This window comes from Pristiophorus japonicus, chromosome 13, assembly GCF_044704955.1.
Source record: "Pristiophorus japonicus isolate sPriJap1 chromosome 13, sPriJap1.hap1, whole genome shotgun sequence".
NCBI lineage: Eukaryota > Metazoa > Chordata > Chondrichthyes > Pristiophoridae > Pristiophorus > Pristiophorus japonicus.
This window is the reverse complement of record NC_091989.1, coordinates 51229674-51242954: the sequence shown is the minus strand read 5'-3', so window position 1 is coordinate 51242954 and position 13281 is coordinate 51229674. Positions and strand designations below refer to the sequence as shown.

Genomic DNA, 13281 nt, shown 5'->3' with positions numbered 1-13281 from the left:
GCTGTCATACACCTTTTTAAAAAAAACTCAAATTGTTACACAGAATTATGGTTCACTTTCTTTTCCATCCTTTTTTTCCCCCAGTTTTCTCTTGTCCCCTCCCCCTATTCCTGAAAGCATTAACCCTTTGATGGGGTACAGTTCCAGGGGTGTCAGGAGTCGAGTATTCAAATATTAAGGCTCGATAATGGCAGACACACTCAGTATAAACATGAGCTATGAGTGCTGATCACACTAGAAGATAGTGGCAAGCTAAAGTTGCTAAGTCCAACTACATGAAGGATTTGAATTAGTAAACACAGGTGACATGACTGGCTCAGTGAGTTAGTGATGGTAATTGCTTTTGTGTGGGTTTGGAGAGAGGAACTTCCGTTTTATACATTTCAGTCCGATGCCAATCTCTGCTGGGCTCAACTGTGCAGTGCAGAAAACTAATTGTCGAGTAAAAAAATGTTCCTCTTCAAATGCAGGGCTTCTTTCAGGATATTAGTTTTTAATATGTTTGTAATTTAAATAATTGCATCCCTTAGCATGGCGAAGGTTATTGGTGAGGTCCAAGTTTGCAGATGACACCATATTGGGGGTGAGGTAAGAATGAGGGGATTTGAAATAACAACGATCAGGCAACCCAAAATGAAAAGGATTTGGATGGGTTGGGAAGGTAGGCTGAAGAATGAAAGGAGTTTACGTTAAATGAGAAGAGTAGGTAAGGAAATAAACAATGGAAATATAACTAAATGGCTCTAGACTACGGGATACAACATAGTGAACTTGAAGTACAAGAATATATAAGAATATAAGAATTAGGAGCAGGAATAGCCCTTGGGGCCCATCGAGCATGCGCCGCCATTCAATAAGATCATAGCTGATCTTCGATTTCAACTCCACTTTCCTGCCCGATCTCCATCTTGCTTGATTCCCGTAGAGTCCAAAACTCTTATCAATCTCAGCCTTGAATATACTCAATGACGCAACATCCACAGCCCTTTAGGGTAGAGAATTCCAAAGATTCTCAACCCACTGAGTGAAGAAATTCTTCCTCATCTCAGTCTTAAATGGCCGACCCCTTATCGTGAGGCTATGCCGCCTAGTTCTAGATTCTCCAGCCAGGGGAAACAACCACTGTCAATTTTATGTTTCAATGAGATTACCTCTCATTCTTAACTCCAGAGAGTATAGGTCTGATCTACTCAATCTCTCCTCATAGGACAACCCTCTCATCCCAGGAATCAATCTAGTGAACCTTCATTGCATTGCTTCTAAGGCAAGTATATCGTTCCTTAGATAAGGAGACCAAAACTGTGCACCGTGCTCCAGGTGTGCTGTCACCAAAGCCCTGTATAATTGTAGCAAGACTGCCTTACTCTTGTATTCCAACCCCCTTGCAATAAAGGTCAACATGCCATTTGCCTTCCTAATTGCTTGCTGTACCTGCATATGCTAACTTTCTGTGTTTCCTGTATGAGGATATTTAAATCTCTTTGAACACCAACATTTAATAGTTTCTCACCATTTAAAAAATATTCTGTTTTTCTATTCTTCCCACCAAAATGAATAACTTCACATTTCCCCTCCGTGTACTCCATCTGCCACCTTATTGCCCACTCTCTTAACCTGTCTAAGAACATAAGAAATAGGAGCAGGAGTAGGTCATACGGCCCCTCGAGTCTGCTCCGCCATTTAATACAGTCATGGCCTGATCTGATCAAGGCCTCAGGTCTACTCCCCTGCTCGCTCTCTATTACCCCTTATTCCCATATCATTTAAGAAACTGTATGTTTCTGAGATTAAATTTATTCAATGTCCCAGCTGAGGCAGCGAATTCCACAGATCCACAACCCTTTGAGAGAAGAAATTTCTCCTCATCTCTGTTTTAAATGGGCGGCCCCTTATTCTAAGATTATGCCCTCTAGTTCTAGTCTCCCCTATTAGTGGAAACATCCTCTCTGCATCCACCTTGTCAACCCCCTCATAATCTGATACTTTTCCATAAGATCACCTCTTATTCTTCTGAATTCCAATGAGTAAAGGCCCAACCTACTCAACCTTTCCTCATAAGTCAACGCCCTCATCTCTGGAATCAACCTTGTGAACCTTCTCTGAACTGCCTCCAAAGCAAGTATATCCTTTCGTATGGAAACCAAAACTGCACGCAGTATTCCAGGTGTGGCCTCACCAATACCCTGTACAACTGTAGCAAGACTTCCCTGCTTTTATACTCCCAATACACTGCAATAAAGGCCAAGATTCTATTGGCCTTCCTGATCACTTGCTGTACCTGCACCTTTTGTGTTTCATGCACAAGTTCTCCCAGGTCCCGCTGTACTGCAGCACTTTGCAATCTTTCTCCATTTAAATAATAACTTGTTCTTTGATTTTTTTTTTCTGCCAAAGTGCATGACCTCACACTTCCCAACATTATACTCTCATCTGCCAAATTTTTGCCCACTCACATAGCCTGTCTATGTCCTTTTGCAGATTTTTTGTGTTCTCCTCACACATTGCTTTTCCTCCCATCTTTGTATCATAGGCAAACTTGGCTACGTTACACTCAGTCCCTTCCTCCAAGTCGTTAATATAGATTGCAAATATTTGGGGTCCCAGCACTGATCCCTGTGGCACCCTACTAGTTACTGATTGCCAACACGAGAATGAACCATTTTTCCATACTCTATTTTCTGTTTGTTAGCCAATCCTCTATCCATGCTAATATATTACCCCCAACCCCGTGAACTTTTATCTTGTGCAGTAACCTTTTATGTGGCACCTTGCCACATGCCTTCTGGAAGTCAAAATACACCACATCCACTGGTTCTCCTTTATCCACTCTGTTTATTACATCCTCAAAGAATTCTAGCAAATTTATCAAACTTGACTTCCCCTTCATAAATCCATGCTGACTCTGCTTGACCGAATTTTGATTTTCTAAATGTCCTGCTTCTGCTTTAATAATGGACTCCAACATCTTCCCAACCACAGATATTAGGCTAACTGGTCTGTAGTTTCCCTTATATCCCTTTGCAGACTCTTTGTGGCCTCCTCACAGTTTACTTACCCACCTAGCTTTATATCGTCAGCAAACTTGGTTATGTTACACTCAGTCCCTTCATCTAGATCCTTACTATAGATTGTAACAGTTGAGGCCCAAGCACTGATCCTTATGGCACCCCATTAGTTACAGCCTGCCAACCAGAAAATTACTCGTTTGTCCCTACTTTCTGTTTCTGTCCATTAACTAATCCTCTATCCATGCTAATATATTACCCCAACCCCATGAGCACTTATCTTGGGTAACAACTTTTTAATGTGATACCTTATCGAATGCCTTTTGGAAATCCAAATATACTACATCCACTGGTTCCCCTTTATGTAGTTTATCTACCCTGCTAGTTACAGCCTCAGGAAACTAATACATTTATGAAACACTATTTCCCTTTCATAAAACCATGTTCACTATGCCTAATCGTATTATGATTTTCTAAGTGATCTGTTACTACTTAAAAATTGGATTCCAGCATTTTCCTGTCAGGCTATTGGCAGATAACTCACTACAGACAGCAGTGTCGGGTACAGCAACAGTAAGGAAATAAAACTTGATCTTGGGATTAATAATCAGACAGATAGAGCACTTATCTCAAGACTTGCTAATGATTCTGTACAAGGCACTGATGCGGCCACACCTGGAGTACTCTGTACAATTCTGATAGCTGAACTATAAAGCAAGGACAGTTTAGTAACAGTTTAGAAAAGATTAGCTAACCTGATACTTAGAATCTTAGATATGAGGAGGCGTTGAAGAACCCAAGATTGTTTAATCTGGAGAAGTGAAGGGTCAGGGTTTATATTCAAATATTTAGGATTCTTAAGGAAATGGATAAATTAAACCCTGCTTTGTTTGAGATTACCGTTGTAGAACTTGAGCGCAAGCGTAGACGAGAGAAGAGGCACAGACAGTTGGAGATTTAATTATTTTACGCAGAGAATATTGAACATGTAAAAGGGACTGCCCGGATAGACAATGGAGCCAGATAGTGTGGAAAAACTTAAGGGAAGATTGGATAGGTATTCGCGGGATTGGGTGATTGAAAGTTATTCGTTTTAGAGACTGGTCACATGGACTGCATAGTTTCTTTCCAGTCCTGCACTTTCCTATGTTAACTTTTCAGCAGGTTTGATGTCCCTTATTTGCTGAGTCAGACTGTGGGTCTCTGCCCAGACACACACATTTAATGGCTTGATATTCCACTGCATTAAAAAGGATATTAGGAATGCTAAGAGAGAGAAAGCATGAAAAATTCTTGGCTAGTAAAATTAAGGAAAACCCAAAGATGTTCTATAAATATATTAAGAGCAAGAAGATAACTAAAGAAAGGGTAGGGCCTATTAGAGACCATGAGGGTAATCTTTGTGTGGAGGCGGAAGATGTTGGTATGGTTCTTAATGAATACTTTGCGTCTGCTTTCACAAAGGAAAGGGGCAATGCAGATACTGCTATCAAGGAGGTATGTGAAATTCTGGATGAAATAAACAGAGAGAGAGGAGGTATTAACGGATTTAGCAACTTTGAAAGTAGATAAGTTCCCAGGCCCAGATGAAATGCACCCCAGGCTGTTGAGCGAAGTAAAAGAGGAAATAGCAGAGGCCTTGACCATCATTTTCCAGTTGTCTTTGGATTTGGGCATGGTGCCGGAGGACTGCTAATGTGGTACCCTTGTTTAAGAAGGGAGAAATGAATAGGCCAAATAATTACAGGCCTGTCAGCCTAACCTCCGTGGTGGGAAAACTATTGGAAAAAATCCTGAAAGACAGAATATATCTACATTTGGAAAGGCAAGGATTAATTAGGGACAGTCAGCACTAATTTGTTAAGGGAAGATCGTGTTTGACTAACCTGATTGAATTTTTTGCGGAGGTAGCCAGGAGGGTCGATGAGGTAGTGTGTACGATGTAGCGTATATGGACTTTAGAAAAGCTTTTGATAAGGTCCCGCATGGTAGACTGGCCTCGAAGGTTAAAGCCCATGGGATCCAAGGCAAAGTGGCAAGTTGGATCCAAAATTGGCTTAGAGGTAGGAAGCAAAGGGTAATGGTTGATGGATATTTTTGTGACTGGAAGGATGTTTCCATTGGGGTTCCGCAGGGCTCAGTACTAGGTCCCTTGCTTTTGTGATATACACCAATGATCGAGACTTGAATATAGGGAGTATGATTAAAAAGTTTGCAGATGACATTAAAATTGGCTGTGTGGTTGATAATGAAGAGAAAAGCCGTGGACTGCAGGAGAATATCAATCTACTGGTCAGGTGGGCAGAGCAGTGGCAAATGGAATTTAATTCGGAGAAGTGTGAGGTAATGCACTTGGGGAGGGCTAATATCCACATTAAACGGTGGGCCACTTAAAAGTGTAGATGAACAAAGGGACCTTCTAGTGCTTGTCCACAGATCCTTGAAAGTAGCAGGCCAGGTATAAGGTGGTTAAGAAGGCATACGGAATGCTTGCCTTTATTGGCCGAGGCATAGAGTACAAGAGCAGGGAGGTTGTGCTTAAATTGTATAATACTCTGGTTAGGCCACAGCTGGAGTACTGCATGTAGTTCTGCTTGCCGTATTATAGGAAGAACGCGATTGCACTGGAGAGGGTGCAGATGAGATTTACGAAGATGCTGCCTGGAATGGGGAATCTTAGCTATGAGGACAGATTGGATAGGCTGGGTTTGTTCTCATTGGAACAGAGGAGGTTGAGAGGAGACCTCATTGAAGTGTACAAAATTTTGAGGGGCCTGGATATACTGGATACCAAGGGCCTATTTCCCTTGGTGGAGGGGTCAATTACGAGGGGGCATAGTTTTAAGGTGATTGGTGGAAGGTTCAGAGGGGATTTGAGGGGAGGCTTCTTCACGCAGAGGGTTGTGGGGGTCTGGTACTCACTGCCTGGAAGGGTGGTGGCTGCAGAAACCCTCACCGCATTTAAAAGGTGCTTGGATGGGCACTTAAAATGCCGTAACCTGCAGGGTTATGGACCTAGAGCTGGTAAGTGGGATTAGGCTGCAGTACGATGGTAAGTACTGCAGGGAATCAAATACAGCCAGGGTGATCTCCTGGATTAGTTTCGATCACCTGGATGGGTTGTAGAGAAATTTTCCCAGATTTTTTTTCCCCCAATTGGCCTGGGTTTTTAATCTGGTTTTTGTCTCTCCCAGGAGATCACATGACTCCGGTTGGGGTGGAGTGTAGAATGTTTCGTTGCAAGGGGTGTCGCAGTTGTGTGCGGCGGGTGGGGTGCTCTTTACCTTTCTGCCATTGTTCATTGTTAAGTTTATATGTAACCTTCAGGGCTGCTGACCGCGAGCCGTGTGGCTCTTTGTTAGCCGGCGCGGACACGATGGGCCGAAATGGCCTCCTTCTACGCTGTTAATTTCTATGTTTCGATAAGTCATTTACCAGCTCTAGTCAGATTTAAACTCTAGCCAGAATAGCCCAAATGGCGTAGATCAGTTTTTGTTTCTTTCAACCATCAGTTTGTAGCTGTGTGTTAAAGGAAGCTCATGTTCTTTTGATTCTCCAATGGAGTTGCTGCCCAGTCTTTTAAATGCAGTGAATGGCCCTTCATTGGATTGAGGAACAGGCTTATTGGGCTGAATGACCTACTCCTGTTCCTATGTTCTATGTTCATTTGACTGAAGCTGGCATCCTTAACCTGATGGCACATTTGTCAATGCGCATTTTTGTGGGTCGATGAAGCTATTGGTTCTTTGAACATTGGGGTGTTTACACTATGGAATACAGGTGAGAGCGGGGATGGGATGGGGCCAGTTACGCTCTGTTGGCTGCATTCCTGTAATAAAAAAAATGACTTGTATCCATTCATGCTAATTCAACTAGCTCTCACCCGAAGGCTTGGAAATTTCTTCCAATCAACCAGTTCCCCTGATGAAAATAAGAATTCAGTTTGTTTAAATAGATAAATGAAAGAAAACCTGTAAAGTTGATCATAGTTCTTTTAAAAGTAGTTTTGATGACAAGATTCCCTCTGACAAAATAATGTACTGTTTTCCAGCATTTAATAACTGCTGGCAGTGTCTCTGGCCGAGAGTTTATAAAGTAAGCTTACTTTGTGTTTTTGAAATAAACTTTTGAAATGAAAATCCATGGATACTAATATTTTTGCAGGTTCTCCTCTTGTCGTCTCCCTCATCGGTGCACTGTTGCGAGAATTTCCAAACCGCTGGGTCTATTACCTCAAACAGCTGCAGAGTAAACAGTTCAAAAGAATTCGCAAATCCTCCTCCTATGATTATGAGGCACTTGATGAAGCCATGGCAATAAGCATTGAGGTGTTGGAGGAGGACCATAAAGTATACTACAAGGACCTCTCCATTCTTAAAAAAGATGTGAAAGTGCCAACTAAGGTAGGATTATGGAAACATTTATCTTCAATCCAACACTGTTTATCTTCAATCCAACGCTGATCGCAGATCTGGAGAAAATGGATTGTTTAATTTCTACTGCCTGGTAATCAATGAATATGCTTATAGAAATTAAGGCCTATGCATTTTAATTGGAGGTCTCACTGGTGGTGATTGGGGGGGTGGGGGGGGGGGGGCGCGGACGGAGAGGAAATTCTGCCTGCTGCGGAGTTACCCGCCTGATCCTTGCCAGCTTTCTGGTCCTGGGGTCATTTGCATGCTAACATAAGAGCATAATAAGAACATAAGAATTAGGAACAGGAGTAGGCCATCAAGCCCCTCGAGCCTGCTCCGCCATTTAACAAGATCATGGCTGATCTGGCCGTGGACTCAGCTCCACTTACCCGCCCGCTCCTCATAACCCTTAATTCCCTTATTGGTTAAAAATCTATCTATCTGTGACTTGAATACATTCAATGAGCTAGCCTCAACTGCTTCCTTGGGCAGAGAATTCCACAGATTCACAACCCTCTGGGAGAAGAAATTCCTTCTCAACTCGGTTTTAAATTGTGTCTCCCGTATTTTGAGGTTTTGCCCCCTAGTTCTAGTCTCCCCGACCAGTGGAAACAACCTCTCTGCCTCTATCTTGTCTATCCTGTCTATCCCTTTCATTATTTTAAATGTTTCTATAAGATCACCCCTCATCATTCTGAACTCCAATGAGTAAAGACCCAGTCTACTCAATCTATCATCATAAGGTAACCCCCTCATCTCCGGAATCAGCCTAGTGAATCGTCTCTATACCCCCTCCAAAGCTAGTATATCCTTCCTTAAGTAAGGTGACCAAAACTGCACGCAGTACTCCAGGTGCGGCCTCACCAATACCCTATACAGTTGCAGCAGGACCTCCCTGCTTTTGTATTCCATCCTCTTGCAATGAAGGCCAACATTCCATTCGCCTTCCTGATTACCTACTGCACCTGCAAACTAACCTTTTGAGATTCATGCACAAGGACCCCCAGGTCCCTCTGCACCGCAGCATGTTGTAATTTCTCCCCATTCAAATAATATTCCCTTTTACTGTTTTTTTTTTCCCAAGATGGATGACCTCACACTTTCCGACATTGTATTCCATCTGCCAAGCCTTAGCCCATTCGCTTAACCTATCTAAATCTCTTCAGCCTCTCTGTGTCCTCTACACAACCCACTTTCCCACTAATCTTTGTGTCATCTGCAAATTTTGTTACACTCCACTCTGTCCCCTCTTCCAGGTCATCTATGTATATTGTAAACAGTTGTGGCACACCACTAACCACCGATTTCCAACCCGAAAAGGACCCATTTATCCTGACTCTCTGCTTTCTGTTTGCCAGCCAATTCTCTATCCATGCTAATACATTTCCATTGACTCCGCGTACCTTTATCTTCTGCAGTAACCTTTTGTGTGGCACCTTATCGAATGCCTTTTGGAAATCTAAATACATCACATCCATCGGTACATCTCTATCCACCATGCTCGTTATATCCTCAAAGAATTCCAGTAAATTAGTTAAACATGATTTCCCCTTCATGAATCCATACTGCGTCTGCTTGATTGCACTATTCCTATCTAGATGTCCCGCTATTTCTTCCTTAATGATAGTTTCAAGCATTTTCCCCACTACAGATGTTAAACTAACCGGCCTATAGTTACCTGCCTTTTGTCTGCCCCCTTTTTTTAAACAGGCGTTACATTAGCTGCTTTCCAATCCGCTGGTACCTCCCCAGAGTCCAGAGAATTTTGGTAGATTATAACGAATGCATCTGCTATAACTTCCGCCATCTCTTTTAATACCCTGGGATGCATTTCATCAGGACCAGGAGACTTGTCTACCTTAAGTCCCATTATCCTGTCCAGCACTACCTCCCTAGTGATAGTGATTGTCTCAAGGTCCTCCCTTCCCACATTCCTGTGACCAGCAATTTCTGGCATGGTTTCTGTGTCTTCCACTGTGAAGACCGAAGCAAAATAATTGGTTAAGGTCTTAGCCATTTCCACATTTCCCATTATTAAATCCCCCTTCTCATCTTCTAAGGGACTAACATTTACTTTAGTCACTCTTTTCCATTTTATATATCTGTAAAAGCTTTTACTATCCGTTTTTATGTTTTGCGCAAGTTTACCGTCGTAATTTATTTTTCCTTTCTTTATTGCTTTCTTAGTCATTCTTTGCTGTCGTTTAAAATTTTCCCAATCTTCTAGTTTCCCACTAACCTTGGCCACCTTATACGCATTGGTTTTTAATTTGATACTCTCTTTTATTTCCTTGGTTATCCACGGCTGGTTATCCCTTCTCTTACCACCCTTCTTTTTCACTGGAATATATTTTTGTTGAGCACTATGAAAGAGCTCCTTAAAAGTCCTCCACGGTTCCTCAATTGTGCCACCGTTTAGTCTGTGTTTCCAGTCTACTTTAGCCAACTCTGCCCTCATCCCACTGTAGTCCCCTTTGTTTAAGTATAGTACACTCGTTTGAGACACTACTTCCTCACCCTCAATCTGTATTACAAATTCAACCATACTGTGATCACTCATTCCGAGAGGATCTTTTACTCGGAGATCGTTTATTATTCCTGTCTCATTACACAGGACCAGATCTAAGATAGCTTGCTCCCTTGTAGGCTCTGTAACATACTGTTCTAAGAAACAATCCCGTATGCATTCTATGAATTCCTCCTCCAGTCTACCCCGTGCGATTTGATTTGACCAATCGATATGTAGGTTAAATCCCCCATGATTACTGCCGTTCCTTTTTCACATGTCTCCATTATTCCCTTGATTATTGCCCGCCCCACCGTGAAATTATTATTTGGGGGCCTATAAACTACGCCCACCAGTGACTTTTTCCCTTTGCTATCTCTAATCTCCACCCACAAATGATTCAACATTTTGTTCATTAGAGCCAATATTGTCTCTCACAACTGCCCTGATATCATCCTTTATTAACAGAGCTACTCCACCTCCTTTCCCTTCTAGTCTATCTTTCCGAATCGTCAGATACCCCTGTATGTTTAATTCCCAGTCTTGGCCACCCTGCAACCACGTTTCTGTAATGGCCACCAAATCATAGCCATTTGTAATGATTTGTGCCGTCAACTCATTTACTTTATTTCGAATGCTGCGTGCGATTAGGTAGAGTGTTTTAATACTAGTTTTTAAACCATGAATTTTAGTTTTGATCCCTCCTGCAGTCCCTTTACATTCAGTGGCCCTTTTTGTTTTTTGCCTTGGGTTTCTCTGCGCCCTACTTTTACTCATCTCCTTTCTGTCTTTTGCCTTTGTCTCCTTTTTGTTTCCCTCTGTCTCCCTGCATTGGTTCCCATCCCGCTGCCATATTAGTTTAACTCCTCCCCAACAGCATTAGCAAACACTCCCCCTAGGACATTGGTTCCGGTCCTGCCCAGGTGCAGACCATCCGGTTTGTACTGGTCCCACCTCCCCCAAAACCGGTTCCAATGCCCCAGGAATTTGAATCCCTCCCTGCTGCACCACTGCTCAAGCCACGTATTCATCTGAGCTATCCTGCGATTCCTACTCTGACTAGCACATGGCACTGGTAGCAATCCTCAAATTACTACTTTTGAGGTCCTACGTTTTAATTTAGCTCCTAGCTCCTTAAATTCTTTTCGTAGGACCTCATCCCTTTTTTTACCTATATCGTTGGTACCAATGTGCACCACGACAACTGGCTGTTCTCCCTCCCTTTTCAGAATGTCCTGCACCCGCTCCGAGACATCCTTGACCCTTGCACCAGGGAGGCAACGTACCATCCTGGAGTCTCGGTTGCGGCCGCAGAAACGCCTATCTATTCCCCTTACAATCGAATCCCCTATCACTATCGCTCTCCCACTCTTTTTCCTGCCCTCCTGTGCAGCAGAGCTAGCCATGGTGCCATGAACTTGGCTGCTGCTCCCCTCCCCTGATGAGTCATTCCCCTCAACAGTACTCAAAACGGTGTATCTGTTTTGCAGGGGGATGACCGCAGGGAACCCCTGCCCTACCTTCCTTGCACTGCTCTTCCTGCTGGTCTTCCATTCCCTAGCTGGCTGTGGACCCTTCACCTGCGGTAGGGCCAACTCATTAAACGTGCTATTCTCAGCATAGTGAATGCTCCAGAGTGAATCCACCCTGAGCTCCAATTCCGTAACGCGGTCTGTCAGGAGCTGGAGACGGATACACTTCCCGCACACGTAGTCGTCAGGGACACCGGAAGTGTCCGAGTTCCCACATGGTACTGGAGGAGCATAACACGTGACCGAGCTCTCCTGCCATGACTTAACCCTTAGATACACTTAAATTGGCAACAACAATGCTAAAGTTTACTCACTGTTATAGAAGAGAAAAAAGAAAAACTACTCACCAATCACTTATCCCCTTGGCTGTGACGTCACCTTTGTTTCTTTCTACTTCTTTTTTGCCTTCTCCATGTAGCTGCACCGGCACGCCTCTCGCCAAACTCGCGCTGCTCCTGACTGCCGCTGCTTTGGGCCTTTATAGGCCTCTCGCCGACCCCGGAACTCACGCCTCTCCACGCACCTCCTCGACGCTGGGGGCAGGCCCCTCGACTGTGCCAGGGAGTTGTGTCAAACAGAAAATGTGCCCTTGGCAGCCTCTGAGCTGCCTAAATACTTTTAATGGTTTGTTAACACAATTCTGGTTGCTGCTCTTGGGGCCTTTGCATGGCAACAAAGTGCACCGACTCCTCTTCAAGTAAACCTTCAGGCTACCTCCACTGCTCTTTGAATGCTGGATGCCCTGATCCAACAGATGACCTCGGGTCCAGTGTTCCAACAGGGCAAGTGATGGGGAATACAAATGGCATTTTAATGATTTGTATACAGGTGGTTGCATTTTATGCCACTAGCCAGCCCTCTGATAAAGGAGGCAGACGGGGATATGGCCGAGTCTGTCTTCTAACACGTTTCCAACCCCATCCATTCCAGATCCATTGGAAATTTGGCAGGTGTTGTCAGAACATGAAAATAAGTTGGCCAACTTCTATTAGAGTGGGCTTAAATTTGCTTTCCCATATTAAGTTTATTATTTGGTAGGTATATTTGAAATAAACACAAAGCTATTAATCACCCTGTGTTGCTCATTTATAGATGGCAGCATTTGACTACTGAGCAGGAAGCTGTGATTCGTGGTTTCATGCAGTATGTTGTGGGATGAGCAGAAATATCTGCAGAATAGTACCTATTAATATTTATGGAAATATATCACTTTTCTGTGCCAAATCATTTTGAATTTTTGTTTTAATGAGCAGTGGGGCTTTGATTACATCAATCCATTTGACAGCCCTTTTGAAAGTAGCAGTGAATTTAGTTTTGAGATGGATCAAAGGAAATTGGCTTTTAAAAACATTGATAGTAAATTATTTAAATGAAAAGTGTGTTCAGCTGAATTTCCACTTAATCTTCTTGTTGTTATGGTTTGTTTTTTAAAAAGTCATCCTCCTTTTCCATGTTTGTACCACACTTCCAATAAGTGATCCATGTCACCTGTGATATGGAAACATCTTTGAGCCCTGGGTTAACAGTTACCTTAGTTACATGGGATATATAGCACAGAAACAGGCCATTCAGTCCATGCTGGCGTTTATGCTTCACTCGAGCCTCCTCCCGTCTTTCCTAATTTAACTCTTATCAGCCTAATCCTCTCTTCCCTCCCCCCTCATATGCTTATCTAGTCTCCCCTTAAATCCATCTATCCTATTCGCTACAACCACTCCCTGTGATAGCGAGTTCCACATTGTCACCACTCTCTCAGTAAAGAAGTTCCTTCTGAATTCCTTATTTGATTTCTTGGTGATTATCGTATATTGATGGCCTCTAGT

General features: G+C 43.1%; 1 protein-coding gene across 8 annotated transcripts in view; it reads left to right on the top strand.

Annotated features, from left to right (window-relative positions):
• Positions 1 to 13281, top strand: part of apaf1 (apoptotic peptidase activating factor 1) — a 250376-nt gene that overhangs the window by 42517 nt on the left and 194578 nt on the right. For all 8 annotated transcript variants that reach the window (XM_070897457.1, XM_070897452.1, XM_070897453.1 and 5 more), the window contains one exon: positions 7170 to 7408. In XM_070897457.1, the coding sequence (XP_070753558.1) occupies positions 7170 to 7408 (239 nt within the window). The remainder of the gene's footprint in view (positions 1 to 7169; positions 7409 to 13281) is intronic.